Genomic DNA, 17,168 nt, shown 5'->3' on the forward strand with positions numbered 1-17,168 from the left:
TACAGCTTGCCACTGAACTTCAGTGACTCTGGAGGAGAGAATGGGGCTGATGATTTTGCATATCTGTACCTCACTTAAATCCAAACCACTGGCAAAGTAAAACATCACCCTTCTGATGTCATTGATCCTCTTCAAGAACAAAGGACAATGACAACAGCCCGTAAGACACCATATTGCAGAATTTGATCATTGTAATTGTTTCATCTATATTAGTCTCATAAATGTATAAAATGTTGAAGCTTTAGACATAAACTAGTTCAAGGATATGGAATTTTTTTCTGTCATGGACCATATGGATATTTATAACATCACTAGGGGCCATACAAAAATATCAACTCATAGAACTCAAGCAATGGAAAGTGCTGTGCCTAGATTTCAGCTCAACATCACCTGCAGTTGCTTTAGCAAATGATTTCATATATGGGCCATGAGCCAGACATACCTTGCTTCTGATCTAGCTCAATTACCTTATTTTATAGATGAGGAGACTGAGATCCAGGAAAGTTAAATGATCAAGGTCACACAGCTAAGGAACAGAATATAGAGTTGGAATAAGGGTCCTAATCCAGGGTCCTTTTCATTATTAAGCTGCCTTCTCATCTTCTCTCTTCATCTAGATTGTGAATTCCTTGCATGGAGGTGAGTAGAAGGGAAAAGAGAAGGAATCATTCCTCATACTTCTATATTTCCCAACTTATTTTACTGATTACATAGCTGCCTTTTCTATCAGGATATATAAAAAGGGAAAGTAAATGAAATTATGTAAATGATGTGTCAAATTCTTTAAAATTTATAAATCATGTGATAAAATTATTTTTAATAAACTTTAACTTGTGGGTATATGCCCCCACATCTCTTTCCAATAGAAATTATTTCCAAATCTTAGTCAATTTCATAAGTTTCTTTACCATGTTCTTGGTACCAATTTACAGATGATGATGTAAGGCAGAAAGGATTGGTTGGCTTCATTTTTCTTTCTTTATGTTTTTTGTAGAACCTTGGAAATACCTCTCTTGTTTTACTTTGCATATTGCAGAATGTATCTAACTATTGAGCAAGTCTGTTTGCTAAGATAGTCCAAAGCTACATTATCTAAAAATAGCACCATTCATGAGAACAAATAGAAAAAGCATGTCAAAAACATTTTAATTTTTGAGATATTTCCTTGCATTCCCTCTTTTATTTCTCCTCATCTTTTTCACTTCTTTAAACAGGTAGAAAGCATTGGTCTCCATTCAGTTACGTAATTAAAACTATCCTTATGTAACAGAAACCAATCTACTAAAGCACAAAAGATTTGAAAATCAAGCAACTTTGGCATAGGCTGAATTGAATCAAAACTTGACTTTGTAAACATTTCCATAGGAGGTAGAGCACATACATTTGACAAGTAGTCAAATAAGGGATCGGTAAACAGTGATTCTGTGATACTAATAAATAAAGGACAGTATACAGGCATTAAATAAACTTTTTCTCTTAAAAAAAAATAAACAAGAAAAAAAGAGAAGGAAAAGAAAGAAAAGACATTTTCAATAAATTAGAAAGGGAAATGTGAATTCTCCATAATAGAAATATTTGCTTTTCCAAATCCCTACTAATTCTATTAGCTTGCTGATGCTTGAAGCTACAACTATAATAAGAACTCATATCAAATGATTCATGTGCAATGTACTCTTTGCAAGTGTTTGTTTTCTGATGACTTGATAGATCATCTGGTCTTTTTAAAATTTTTGTTTATCAATGAAGTGACTTCAAGAATAATATCCAGCTACAGCAGAGTCTATTTTCTCTTCTCTCTTAGAAAACTGAGAGAATTGTGGTCTTTGGATCAGTGATTTTGGGAATGCTTTCAAAATGGACGCATCATATTTTCTGGTCTAGGTCCCCCCAGCTGCTGTTCCCATAAAGACAGTGTTGATTGGTGGCAAAGATGACACTACATCTCTATTATTTGTTCCATGGGAGTCCAGAGATTCCTGAGTTGGATATTGACTAGAAGTTCCAAACATACACTGAGATGAGGATGCAGGAATTGCTGTTGACATACTGGAGGCTGCAAGACAAAGGGAAAAAAAGCAATCACCACCTATAGATTGTGTTGCCAATTTTTTTTTCATCTTTAACTGTCATGTTCTGCAATAATTTATTTTAAATGATAATTTATTTTAAGTTATACAAAGATTCAACTCACAACCCTGTGAAGTAAATAGTAAAATTATCATTATTCCTATTTTACAGATTTTAAAATTAAGGCTCAGAGAGATGAGGTGGCTTATTCATTTTCACCCAACTAATAACATTAAGTCAGTGGCTCTCTGCACAATTCTCCTAATTGTGTGTCCTTCCCTAATATCATAGCATAATATTTAATATTACTTTTCTCATCTAATTTATTCTTTAATTCCCCCAGAAAATTCAGTCTTTTTCTTCTTGAACCATTTTTCATAATCATCAAAAATCCAAGTTGTTTCTCTTCCAATATCTAACATAGTACTTTGCACATACTAGGCACTTTTTAAAGTATCTGTTAGGTTGGGGAAAGAAGGGAAGAAGCATATACATATGTGTGTGTGTGTGTGTGTGTGTGTGTGTGTGTGTGTGTGTGTGTGTGTGTTTGAGGAAACTGAGATAAAGAGGCTAAACATCTTGCCTAAAGACACATAGCTTGTAAGTGTCTCAGGTCAGATCTAGAGGCTTCCTGCCTCCAGGTATGAGTCTCAATCCACTGCAACACCAGCTGTCTCATGAATTAAATCTTTTTTCTTTTCTTTTTTTTTCTTTTTTTTTTTTTTGATAACCTAGTCTTTTTTTAATTTGTTTGTTTTTTTAAATAAAGCTTTTTATTTTAAAAATATATGCACGTATGACTTGACAACATTGACCCCTGCATAGCCTTGTGTTTCAGATTTTCTCCTCCCTTCCCCCACCTTCTCCCCCAGAGGGCAAGAAATTCAATACTTGTTAAATCCAATATGTATAAACATATTTATACAATTCTCTTTCTGCACAAGAAAAATCAGATCAAAAAAAGAAAGTAAATGAGTAAGAAAACAAAATGCAAGCTAACAACAACAAAAAGAGTGAGAATGTTATGTTGTGATCCACATTCAGTTCCTACAGTCCTCTCTCTGGGTGTAGATGGCTCTCTTCATCGCAAAGATGATTGGAACTGGCATCAATCATCTCATTATTGGAAAGAGTCATCATGAACTGAATTTTTTTCATCACATTTGTCATATAGTGATAAGTGTAAGATATGCAGTTAGAGAACCTGAATCAAAATTCAACTCTGCTATCATTATCTGTGTGGTTTGGAGCAGCTTAGGGAGAAAGAGGGGGCTAAACTAAATGGTCTCTAAAGAACCTTCAAGTTCTAGCTTCCTGCCCAGCATCTCCCAAAGCTGGGATTTTAACCATAGGAATTTGGGGACAGAAGCTAAAAGGATTCTCATTTCATTTTATACCACTTAACTTCCTCCTCGTTTTTTTTTTTTTTTTTTTGTTTTGTTTGTTTGTGTTTTTTTTTTTTGCTTTATCTAGTTGAAACTCTTTTTGCCTGCAAACTGGCCCTATGTTACAAATGCATACAACTGCATCATTCCATCAAAAGTATCACTATCTCTATGTAAATAAAATAAAGAGTTACAATGGGAACATTTTAGTCTCCCTTGATGAGGAAACTTCCTAGACTGATATTTTCTGCTTCATTAAAGTAATCTAAAAGCAATGACCATTTGCAAAGGACAGAAGATGTGTTGTTAGACACTACTCAGCCACAGGAAAGCAAAAAAAAGCTTCCTGTCAAATTATTGAAAGACTACATTGAATAAGATAAGGATATTAATGACATTTTTTCTTCTTCAGTGATTGTGAGTCAACACCCTTCTTCCCTGTGAGGCTCTGAAGGAGGGCTGAATATTAGAATATTGTGCTAATGGACCTCAGAAATAGTTGTGGAACACATAAAAATGTAAAGCTGATGGGAGGAGATTGTTCCGTCTTCCTCTTTCTACCCATTTCACTGACTAGTTGAGCTCTTAATGTACATGACACCAGTCAGTGACAACTTTAATTGATTATTACATCAATTCTGGTTGTCCTGCCAAGCAAACTGACAGGTTAGCCAGACAATGACATGGAAAATAGTCACAAAGAGACAAACTATACACATATCCCAACACACACTCCCCACACCTCCTGCTTCTGACAAAGCACAAGATAATCTCAGATAGTATTCTAAGGACATTGTTTTGTTACTCTGGAAATGCTAGAGCAATAAAGAATATTGCTAGTAGTTAGTCCATTACTCAGTGTTTCCCTTAATAACAGATAGAGGAAAAGTAGGCTTCCAGCAAATATCCACAAATATGTAGTTCCTCTGCCCTAGGATCTTTATGACATCAATCTAATATCAGTTCTAAATGAAAGGTAATGGCACAGTGGAAAGAGCTTCAGAATTAGAGTCAGGAAGACCTGAGTTCAAATTTTGCTTCAGATACTTCCTGACTGTGAGCAAGTCACTTAACCCTGTTTGCCTAAATTTTATCATCTATAAAATAATCTCGAGAGGGAAATGGCAAACCATTTCAATAGTTGCCAAGAAAACCCCAAATGGGGTCAAGAAGACTCAGACACACCAAAACAACTAAACAACAATGAAAATCCTTCCAAGACCATATATTGGCAAAAGCAGTATGAATAGAAAGCAGAATTAGAAACACTTTATCTAAATCATGTATGTGAATGAATGCATATATGTGTGTACATATATATACATATTTTTGTATTATATATGTATACATGTATGTGGGTACATGTATGTGTTCATATACATATGATACAGTACCCTTCAATGCCCACAGATAACTCCCAAAGATTTTAAATTAAAAAGAGGTGTTGAATGTCTGCATGTGTGTGTGCATAAAATATGCTCAAATACTTACCTATTGTTGAAGTCCGACAGCCAACTGAAGAGGATGAGTCTGTGTAATAGGAGCTTGCTGATTTCTGACTATTATCATCCAAGATATTCAAGGGATCATGGATGTCATTGTATTGGGCCAGTGAACGAATGCTGCTCACGCTGCTGATAACAGACACATGTTGATCAACCATTGATCCAAGCCTATGAGATTCTGTGTAGTTTACATTGTTTCCATAATAACCTATCAACAAAAAAAGATGACAGTTTTACAATGGATTAATTTGCTCCAAAGTTCATTTAGTCCTGAATGAAGGTGGAGTGGGTGGGGAAATCTTAAAATATTAAGAAAGCTCATTCATTATACAAATAAAGATTCCTAATTTTTCAATATTGCTCTTACTATTTAGCTTTGCTATAATTTGGTCTTTGGTATATGCATTCTCAGGAGGGATAATAATAAGGAAGCAGAAGTAGTGCTGGTTCTAAAAGCAAAGGACCTATGTTCAAATCCTCTTCTGATGTTTCTTATTTGTATGACTTTGACCACATTTTTTATTCTTGTGCTACTTGTCCAATCATAACCTTTCTGTTCTTCAATTCCTCAATGGTAAGAGGAAAGTGAGAAGACTAGACTGGCCTCTGATATCCTTCTTAATGATCACTAAAGTTAAAAGGACTTTTGGGTGCATGAAGAAAGACGGATCAGGATCATTATTTTAGTTCCTAGATAAAGAATTTGTTTAATTCACAGGTGTACCCTTGGATAACATTAAGAGAAGCCACATATATGTATTAAGAAATTAAGGATTTCATAAAACAATACCAAATTAAATTTACCAGATTATAAGACCCATAAGAGCTAAAATCCCCTCTCATTTATCTACATATGTCCTAAAATATCCTTCCTAGTGATTGTACATAATAGGTATTCAGTGTTAAATGAGTAGATTTTTTAAACATTTTTATTATGTATCAAAGGTAGAAACAATTGACACAAACTGTTACAAAGTTGGTGTTACTGGAGGAGATGAATTAGTATCATTCCAAGAAGTGGCACTAAAAACTACCCCAAAGAATATCATTGTCTTTTCAGAGGTTCCATATTATTTATCATAGATTATATATTTGGGGGCAGATTATAGGAGGGTACAATAATCTTGGGAGATAGAATGGTTTATGGATGGGACATAATGCATTTTCAATTTTTTGAAAACTAGGGAACTGAACAGTTTCTCTAATTGTTTATTTCATGTCCCTCATTAAGTTATTATATTCAAATAATTTTCTAAGCTGAACCATTAGGAAATATCTATCCCTAATTATTTCCAAAGAATAGCATTACAGCAATTCAATATTAAGGAATTACTTTAAGGGGCAAATCATTTTTCAGTAGAGGATAAATTCCTATTTCTGGTTAGGTTACTCTATCACAGTTTTAATACAACTTTTTTCTTTGGTTAAATAAATAAGAGATACTTATAAAGTTAACAAAATTAGTCAAAGAACTTAGAATGGATTTTTATGGGGGACAAAAAACAAACTAACCAAATTAACTGCCACCAGAAATTTGCATGGGTCAGCAATAGATAGATCTATACTCATTCGTTCTGGTTACACAAATACCACTGTGTACTTCACCTTACTTGGAGCATAAAACTAGCTTAAGAAAATAAAAGAAGTTTTTTTTTAAATTCTCCAATACCGTTAGGTGTATTTGGAAGATATGAGGATCCTTGGCAGCCATTAGCCCCTGTATTACTCAGGAAATTGAAACTGCCATTATTTAGAAACTGCATACTGTGTGCATCTTGCATGGTTGAGGATGATCCATAGTTTGAAGATGATCTTTCATTGTATGGAGACACAGCACAGCTGTTACTGAAATAGTCTCTAGAAAGTTGTTGTTCACTTAAAGCCATAAACCGACTATGTTCAGATCTGTGGTGATATATTCCTGTAGTTGGATGGGTCTGGGCTCGAAACATGGTTTGGTAGTTGTGGCTAGTCCCATAATAGTTCTGGTTTGTTTGTGAGAGAGTCTGATATAAGGGCTCTGAGTATGATGAGCAGTGAGACTGAGCAGATAGCACTTGACCAACACTGGGAGGTCTCCCAGCCATTGGTCCCTGGTTGATGACACTTCCTCTGCTGACCATGGCTGGAGAAATAGGTGGTGTCACCAGGTGACCAGTACTCTGAGACAGCTCCACTGGACCTAGAAAAAGCCAAAATAATAGAAACATCAATATGAAATTATATTTGGAAGAATTACTAAAGTAGACAAGTCTGTGATCTCAGAACTAAAGAAATTCAATGCATCAAAGTTAAAAAAATAAATAGCAAATGATAATATTTTATAAATCCTACATTTATCAAGGAAATCAGTGTGTTCAAGCATGAAGAATGACAAGGAAGTGTTGCCTTAAGAACAAAAAAAAAAGTGGAGCTTGAAGTATACATTGTTAATTAACCAGGTGAGAGAAACATAATTTCTTTCAATCTTCCATCCTGATCTCTGGTTACAACTGCCTTAAATATTGTAGCTAAAAGCTTTTATTAAAAGTTACATTATTTCATAAGTTCTGTTCATATGTGAAAGTAATATATACTATATATCAAGTATAATTGAAATAGGCTTGGGAAGATGAAAAGATTTTGTAGAGCAGTTTAATCAGAAAAGAAGCTAGCCGACTTCATATATGCTAAATTCCAACTAAATTGAACTGCTACCACTTCTCCAAAAGTCTTTACTTTTATCTTTTGATTCAGTGCCTTCACAAAGGCTGCCTCCCATACTTGAGATGCATTTCCTTCTCATCTCCAATTCTCTTGTGTTCCCTCCCTTCTTTCCTCTTCTTATTTCACTTCCTCCATGAGGTCTTCTTTTCCAACTCATTCTATAGTCACCATAGGTGCTCATGCTATCTTAGACTGTATTGAAAAGCAAAATTCAGGACTAGGAAGGTAATAACCCTACAATGATTTGCCCTGGTCAAGTATAAGTAATGGATTCTGTTCTGAGAACTGCATTTTAGCATTAATAAACTGAAAACTGTCCAGAGAAGGGCAAACACGATAGTGAATTCTCTCAATAGCATGTCATATAAGGATCAGCTGAAGGACCTAAAAACATTTGGTTTAGTGAGAAAATTAGGGGGCAGTGATATTATAACTATCTTCAATTGTTTGAGAGCAGTCCATGATGAAGGATTGGACTTGTTCTTCCTGGTCCTAGGAAAACATTAAAAAATATGATTTTAGCTTGGTTATTTGGGAAGTCATTTCTAATAAGTAATTGATGCTGTCAAGGGTGAAATGGGTTGCCTTGAGAAGCAATAAATTCCTCCTTAAATGAAGTTATTTGAACACAGATTAGATAAGCATTTCTTGGGTATAAAAAAAGAGATTAGATAGAGCTTTGATTGGATAGCCTTGGAGATGTTTCCAATTCTGTGATTCTATGATACTGACTACCAAGCAGGACAATGGTCATAGCCATTCAGTTGGCCACAACCATGTAACCTTGGAGTCTACACTATACTGGAAGTTCCTTACAATAAAGGATTCATAAAAATGGAATCATTGATCTCTTCTCCAAAAATTGAGAGGAAGAAAAGATAAATTCACCTGCTTTTTTTAAGTAGAAGATTTATTCAAAACCTTGAATTTAATTATCTAGCTTTTAAATACTTTCCTATTCTTTGATGTCATATGAATGCCATTGAAATTTAGTAAAAATCATTGAGCCTGGAGTGCTTAGGTTTTCATGATTTTACTACTAGTACTACTTAGTACTAATGATATACATAAGGCCATTACTTACAAAGACTCTTAGAAGAATAATGTTTGCCTAGAATCTGCAATATAGTAGCATAGTGTAAAAGGAAAGAGCACTGTCTTAAAAACTTAATTCTACCTGTTATTAATTAGTATATTAACTTGAACAAATCATTGATTTTTCTCATTCTCATTTTCCTCATCTAAAAAATGGAAAGAATAAACCAATTCCTTTCTTCCTCAAAGGGTTATAATACTGATCAAAGGAGATGACGTATATGAAATAAATGAAAGAAAAATACTTTTTAAAAAGAGTACTAATGTAAGACACTATTATTATTGCTATTATCTATTAATCACTAGCCATTTTAGCAACAAAGGAAGCCTAGGCCAACATAAAACAAAAACTAGTTTGAAGAAAAAATTTTATTGAGAAGAGTTGATATAGCTTTGCTACAGTCAGTTAAAGCAAAAAAGTAATATTTGTAAGCATTATAATAAAACTAGGTTACTAAATCTGCCCCTCTCCATCCCCACCCTTGAACTATGTTTGAATTTCATTACATAGATGAAAGTTTGGTTTCCTTATCCATATAATAAAGATAAAATTCTACTTGTAGTATGATATAATTATGTTATTAATAACAATTTTGTCATTATAGAAATTATAGTAGTACCCATTATAATGAGCATTAATGGCAATTGCTGTTATCATTCAGTAGAAAGGTTTACTAGGTTCCAAATGGATTAGGTTAAATCTTTCCTATTCTCAGAATCATTAGAGTAGAACAGTTCTAGGAAAGAGAATGGGAAGGGAGACGAAATCATTTGTTGAAGTATAGTGAAATATTGTTCTTAGTTATTTTACACCATACCTGTAAGTTGCATATTCTCTGTATCTCCCGGAGAGAAAGGGTGTAAAGCAGAAGGCAAGATACTAGACTGGTTGGGGGGCAGAGAAACATAATTTGCCTCAGCAAGACATTCATTTTTGACTGAAGCATCACTAAGAACAGTGCTCCCTTTATTCCGGTTAGCCAAAAAACAGGAACTTGGTGAAGCAGTGAAGGCAGCTTTGCTTGCATCTGAAAAGATTAAGACAAGAAAGTCCCATTTGCTTACTTACACAGCTTATGAGGTCAGGTCAAAGAGAAGGAAAGTACCTGAAAGTTAGATCATTTAGTTTAAGGTTTTGAAGAAATATCCCATTAAAAAAATAAGATTAATTGATCTTTCCTTCCTCTACTTTTTTGGGGGAAAGTGTAGGAGTTCCAGATTTACAAATTCATCATTGTAGAGAACTTCCAGTGTAAGGACTCCCCACAACAATGAAGATTAGCCACAAAACTGTAAGTTGTCATCTTAAAGAATTGCTTATGGACATTAAAAATTTAAGTGACTTACTGATGGTTACACATCTAAGTAATTGTCAGAGGCAAGCCTTGAAAAAGTCTTTTTGCCTCCAAGGCTGGCTCCTCAGTTGCTGACGTCTGTATTTCTTCCTTTCCATGGCTACCTCTTAAGTCATTGATTCTGGAGTTACAGGTAACATAAAATAGCTGTCACTCTCAAAAGAAGTGATTTCTTACTCTTCGAAACATTGATTTAATCAGACTACCAAATATTCATAAAGTCTTCACAACAATCCCTCACCCCTATCTATTGGTGAATTTATATTATTGAAATATATAAACATTAAATTTAGGAGTGTTTCTATATATGATACATTCTATTCACATAATGGTTAATGTGTATTTCTGTTATTTAAACTATATGTATCTTATCTCCCCTCCTAGAAGAGTACAAGGAAATTGAGGGCTCAATTTGTTGTTCAGTCATTGCAATGATGTCTGACTCTTTGTCATCCCTTGGGTTTTTTGGGGGCAATGACACGAATGGTTCGCCATTTTTTTTCATCTTGTTTTATAGATGAGAAACTCAGTTAAGAGACTTGAACAGGCCCACCCAGCTAGTGTCTGAGGATGGATTTGAAATCATGAACAAGAGCACTCAGTGATCTATCCACTACATCACTTATCTGCCTCTGATAGCGCAAATCATGCCTCATATTACTTTGTTCTCTCCTCTCCCCATTCCTGCTTCAATCATGCTTCTCTAAACACACCACCTTGCACATAGGTACATCATTATTTTTGAATGAATTAACCAATAAACTAGCATCTGGTCAAAGAATCATAGATTTTTGAATTGAAAGAGAGTTATAGATGTCATCTAATGTTTAGACTTTTTTTTTTTTTTTACAGTTTTTACAGATCAGGAAACAGATTTTTCTCCCCCAGTTTTTACAGATGAGAAAACAAATCCAGAGAGGTTAAACAATTAATCCAAGGTCATATAAGAAATTAGCAAGCAACAAAATTCAGGATTGGAACACAGATACTTTAACTATAGAAACCTACCTTTTCCCCACCATACCACAATGTTTTCTGAATGCAAATATTTTATCTTTCAGCAAAAAAAGCATTATGAGGTACTTTGAGAAAATTTTGCTTCTTAAGCCCACTTGGTTTATTCACTTTAAAAATATGAAATGTAAGGTTAAATAAAGTCTATGTATTTCTCAATTGTATCCATTTCTCAAATTACCTGAATTCTTCATATACTTTTCCAACAAATTCTGCAACTCTTGCTCTTTGTCATTGTTAAATTGAGTTTCCATGGCTAGTAGAATATATTCATCCAAAAGCATTCGGATCAAATGAAAAGAACCTTGTTTGAAGAAAAAAGTAGAAATGGGAGGAGGAAGGGAACAAAAAAATGAATGTAACCCAGTTATCTCCATGACCATCTTTCAACACTTTGCCAGGAGCAAGTGAAATAAACAAATAATCGTTGGACTTTATATGACCTGCCAAGACCAACATGCTTAACCTGAAACTCTAATCTTTCTTTGTCCTGGCTCAGCTAGTTCAGTGTGTTTACTATCCCTCAAACTCTTTGGGCCCTAATTACATCAAAGTGAAATACCGATGAAAGTGAGACATACTTTATACTTAAAGAGGCACACACTGGAATGAGATAAGCTTTAACTGCAGGAGAGTGGGGCCAGTTCTGTACTATGACTATTTACTTTATATCAAATAATTAGACAGTTGTCAGCATAATTGTAAAAGATATCAAAAGAAGATTTCTTTATAATTTAAAAAACTTTATCTTTTATTTTTTAAAAGATATTGATATATTTCATAGGGGGGAAAATCCAATATACTGGCAAGTCCTTGACTCATTTTTAAACTATCCATAAGCTGCCTAACAAAAAAGAAAGGGGAATATTTTTCATTAACATCAGTGAAGAAATCACTAAAAATGAAACCGATACATAATGTTCTATATCAGGGCTTCTTAAACTTTTTCCACTTGTGACCCCTTTTCACCTAAGAAATGTTTATGGGGTCCCAAATATATAGGTATATAAAATAAGTCTACAAATCAATAATAATTCATTATTATGATAATAAATAATAATTTTATGATCTCCATATTCAATTATATAGTCACAACCTGCAGTTTAAGAAGCTCTATTTTAAACAATAAATGTTATATGTATAATCATTCTCTGCATATACTATTTCTCTAGTCTTTTTAGAAATGCATTTGAGATAAAGTTGGCCTTTTCTTTGCTTACAATGAGCCATCAAAAAATTTTGAAAAATATTTTTAGTTCAATTAGTTTAAATATTACATTTCAATTCAATTATATTCATAAGCATTTATTACATGCTTCCTATAAGAAAGGCACCATACATGAAGGATATAAAGAAAGAAAAACCTCAAGTGTTATCTGACTTCAAGGAACTTAAAAGGATTTCAAAAACAAATGAACAATAACAAAAAAAGAAAGATCTTATGAATAAGAGTAAGTGTCAAGAAACTAAATGGGATAGTGGCCAGGGAGTCCGCCTTAGAGTCAGGAAGGCTTGAATTCAAGTCTCACCCCTGCCACATACTGTCCGTGTATTGCTAAATAAGCCACAACCTCTGAGTGCTCTAACAACTCTTTAATTCTGTAAGTTATAGGCTAATCTTCATTTCACTAAAATCATTTCAGGAAGAAAATAAACAGAAGCATTCAATTTTGGAAAGACATAACTCAAGACATAGCTTTCAGGGGGCAGCTAGGTGGCAGCCTTGAATTCAGGAGGACCCGAGTTCAAATCTGGTCTCAGACACTTAACACTCCCTAGCTGTGTGACCCTGGGCAAGTCACTTAACCCCAGCCTCAGGGAAAAAAAAAAAAAAAGACATAGCTTTCAGGTTTCCCCCACTCAAGTAATATAAGTAACAAAAGATGGTTTAATATCTAATCAGATACACCTAGAAATGGGTCTATGTGGCTCTTCTCCCTGACTCCTGTGCCAGAGAGCTCTCCCTAGACGGAGTCTTGAAGTCTTGCCTCAGATATCATTGAGGGCATTCTTTTCCCCTATGGGTTGGACTACATGGCTATTGATGTCCACACCAACTTTGACATTCTAGGATTCTCTGATTCTTATAGAGTAGCATTTTGGATGCATAGCCAAAAGCCAGTGGCTCCCACATACAACTCACGTTGGCATGGAAAACCTGTAGTCTCTCCTCTTTTTCTTTCAAAGTCAAAAAAAAAAAATCCAAGCATTGAACGGATGCAACATTACATTTCCATAAAGTACAAATGATGTGTAAAAAAAATAGGAAGAAAAATCAGTTTTACAAGTGATCAATCCAGCTATTGCACTAAGCAGAAAATACATTTCAGAGGAGTTTCCCAAAGCAGAGAAGTGATACCAAAACTGGAGGCGTTGTTCAAAGTCAGGTTGTGCATGACTCTAGCACCAAAGAAGCTCCATTTCAATAGGAAATCTTGAGCCCTCTTCTTTAAGGATCTGCCATTTTGCTTGCTGGTCTAAAATTAAAGGGACAATCCAAAACTTTTAGTCTTGCTCTTTCTCATTAGATTTATGCCCAGAAAAACACAAAATAGAAATACTGACATATTAGTTTAGACTGATCTGTAATTTAATTGGTATAGGCAACTCAGTGAGGAAATTCCTTTTAACAATGTAAAGCAGCACCAGCTCTGAAACTTAAGAGTCTTAGAGTATTATCTGGAGTACTGAGACATTAAGTGAATTGATTAGGGTGACACAGTCAGAGGGTTACATGGTTCAGAATACCTACCTCCCAGAGCAGTGGGATAAAATGGAATATTGTTAAAGCACATTCCAAACACTAAAGTGATATATAAATTTTAGCTATTTTTATAAATGTTTCTAAAAAGCTCTTCTGAAGAAATTTTATGCATTTTATTTTTCTAAATTTTCTTAACACTGTTCAGAGCACAAAGCTTAGACTCGAGAAAACCTCAATTTAAATCCAGCCTCAAAGACTTGCTAGCTGTGTGACCCTGGACAAGTCATTAAATCTGTTTGCCCCAGTTTCATCATCTGTAAAGTGAGAGCATCCACCTCCTGAGACAGCTGTGAGGATTAAATGAGATAGTAATTGTAAATGCTTACTTAGTACTGCTTCTGGCACATAATAAGTGTTATATAAATTTTAACTATTACATTATTATTATTATAATTATACAGAAGTGGAAATTGACCTCCAGTCTTCCTAACTCCAAGCCTATCTATTATGCCACAATAGTTCTTGACGTACTAATTACTGCATCATGTTAAAAGATACTGGGCTTTAATCTTAACTCCCCTTTATTATCATTTTCAGGTAAGAGGCATTTTATCTCATATAATAATATTATAGAATAGAATTAGAATTTGTTACTTGCTCAATTGAAATAGTCTACAAAATTATGTTATCTCTTGAGTTTTCCTGTGACAGCACTTTAAAAATGAACAGACGGCAAAGTGCAGGGGAAGGGTTACATGTCCCATAAATGATTAACTTGCACTCATCTGATCCTGAATGATACAAGCAAGTCCTCACACCATAACTTGGACTAGTAAGCAATTTCTACACTCTGATTGTCTGGTTTCATTGATGAATGACTTGAAAGTTAACAGAAAGAACCAAAGAAATCACAAATCATCACAAAATGTTGAATGCTTTTAGAATTAAGAATTTCAAATTACATTTTCAAAATGACATTTTGTGGTGCAATAATTTATTATTTATTTTAATCTGAGCTAGATTTAAGTTTCTACATTTCATACCTATATTCTCTGATCCATGCTTTTCTAAGTATGTTATTTCATCATAGAACCAACCTTTGGTAAATGGGAAAATAAGATTTTTATTCTTTCCCATAATTCTTGCTTATTTTCTTGGAATATATGTCTAGTATTGGCATCTCTGGTAAAAAGATATGAACACTTTAGTTACTTTTTTGTTTCTTAAATTTAATTCTAAATTGCTTTCCAATGATTGCATCAATTTTTTGAGTAAGAGTATACTAATGTGGCTATCTTTCCACAAACTCTCCAGTATCTACTATTACACTGATTGTCATCTTTGCCAATTTGTTGGCTATTAGAAAAAGAAAAAAAAAAAAGCCTCATTTTGATTTGCGTTATTCTTTTTATAGCAATTTGAAGTAAAATTTTATATAATTATTAATAGACTAAAACTCATGATTTCTGTATCCATATGCACAGTTCTACTTGGGTTTGATAGAGAATGTTACATATTATGTTGCGGAAGTTTTCGAAAATACTTTCAACCATCCCTTTTTCCCCGTCTATCCATCCCTAAATTATCCTTCATTGTGAAACTTCAGCCAACTATTAAAACAAAGTTTTTATTATCACGAATCTGATAAAACCATAGAACAGTACCTTAATAACCCTTTGCTCTACCACAGTATCCAGCCACTCAATAAATGATTCCACAGTGGCATTCTTCTTTAGCAAATCCTTTAGTTCTTGAAACACTGTAATAGAGTCATCTACCATGTAAAAAGGAAAACAAAATGTTGCACTATATGCAGAACCCAAATCCACTCACCAAGAACCATTGACAATTTTATAGCATGCAAAAGAAAAGACAACATTAAAACAGAAAAAAATGCACCCTGAGTTCAGAGCAATGCCAATGTCTCATCTTTGTTTCCCTCCCTGCTTCCTACATGCTAGTGTGGTCATTTTTACTGTGTATTCTCAATCAATTTATATAGTTTCTGAAATCTTGAACAACTTTCATAGATTTCTTTTCTTCATCAAAGTCTCCTGCCTCAGTTTCCTCATCTGTAAAATGAAAATAAGAGTACCTACCTCCCAGAGCAGTGGGATAAAATGGAATAATATTGGCAAAGCCCATTCCAAACCCTAAAGTGATATATGTAATTTTGATATATGTAATTTATCTGTTTTTTATGTTTCTAAAAATCTCTTCTGAAGAAATGTTGTGTTTTATTTTTCTAAATTTCCTTAATTTTTAAACTGAATTCTATATCTAATTGCAGAGAAACTAATTTAAATAAGCAACTAATATTTATGTAGTCTGTCATGGCTGACAATGAACTTTCCCCCCAAGAACCCCATGAAGTAAGAAGTGCTAGAGTTCTTATCCTCATTTTATAAATGAAGAAAAAAGCTCAGGTCAAGGTCCCACACATTTGAAACTTATATTGAGCCATAGCTTTTAATTATAAAGCCACAACTCTTTCCACTTCACAATGAAAATTTTTCAAAAATTATGTAAAAGCAAATTTAAAGTACATCAATGGCCTAATTGTTTAGAACTTTTTTTTTCCTTGTGGTCATTTCTAAATTTAAAAAAAGGATTCGAGTTCAGGAGTACTGGTGGTATTTTTTCAGATTTATTGAGGTTCCAGCCAAAACATATATTTAGAATTAATGCCCCAACTGAGCATTTAGTACATGTGGAAAATTAACTTTTAGGATAATATACTATAATGAAAAAAATTAGAATTCACTCAGTTGGCATTTTCTAGCTACTGTGTTATAATCAAACTAGATGAGTACTAGAAGAGTAAAAAACCTTGAGTAAAAAAATTTGACTTGCCATTTCATCCTTCTGGACCTCAGTTTCCTTGTCCATTAAAATGGGGATTATAACACATCCAAGAAGCTTTCCACATTGGATAATAATGAGAAGACTTGTATATGTGCTATGTAAATGCAAATTAAATTCATATAAAGCACAGCTGATGTCCTAATTATGCCCTAATGAAAAATGTAAACTTTTCATTAATGGTTTATGTCATAAACTCACAAACATGCCCAGAAGACCCTGAGAAGCATGTTGGATGGCTTGATAGAAAACCAACCACAATATGTTGCTTGTTTTATTGTTCATTGAAGCTATTAGTTTCTGATAGTGACAAATGGCTATGATTATAGAAGCCCTAAGAAACCATATGTGACCGAACAGTTTGTTTGTTCTAATTCTCATCGCCTGGCACAATATATAGTCTCTTTTAGGTGATAGGGATGTAGGAGTGGCAGCATCCTAGTTTATAGATATGTCTTCCAGAAGTTACTGTTAA

The 17,168-nt window shown here is 33.9% G+C and overlaps 1 protein-coding gene across 1 annotated transcript in view; it reads right to left on the reverse strand.

Annotated features, from left to right (window-relative positions):
• Positions 1–1,108: 1,108 nt before the first annotated feature.
• The window catches only part of RFX6 (regulatory factor X6), a 66,985-nt gene continuing 50,925 nt past the window's right edge, over positions 1,109–17,168 (reverse strand). The window contains exons 13-19 of the mRNA XM_074264692.1: positions 15,496–15,605; positions 13,487–13,604; positions 11,309–11,431; positions 9,577–9,786; positions 6,627–7,139; positions 4,944–5,165; positions 1,109–2,053 (exon numbers count right to left, since the gene is read on the reverse strand). Of these exons, the coding sequence (XP_074120793.1) occupies positions 1,878–2,053; positions 4,944–5,165; positions 6,627–7,139; positions 9,577–9,786; positions 11,309–11,431; positions 13,487–13,604; positions 15,496–15,605 (1,472 nt within the window). The 3' untranslated portion in view covers positions 1,109–1,877. The remainder of the gene's footprint in view (positions 2,054–4,943; positions 5,166–6,626; positions 7,140–9,576; positions 9,787–11,308; positions 11,432–13,486; positions 13,605–15,495; positions 15,606–17,168) is intronic.

The sequence above is a fragment of the Sminthopsis crassicaudata genome, chromosome 4 (genome assembly GCF_048593235.1).
Source record: "Sminthopsis crassicaudata isolate SCR6 chromosome 4, ASM4859323v1, whole genome shotgun sequence".
In the NCBI taxonomy this organism is placed as follows: Eukaryota; Metazoa; Chordata; class Mammalia; order Dasyuromorphia; family Dasyuridae; genus Sminthopsis; species Sminthopsis crassicaudata.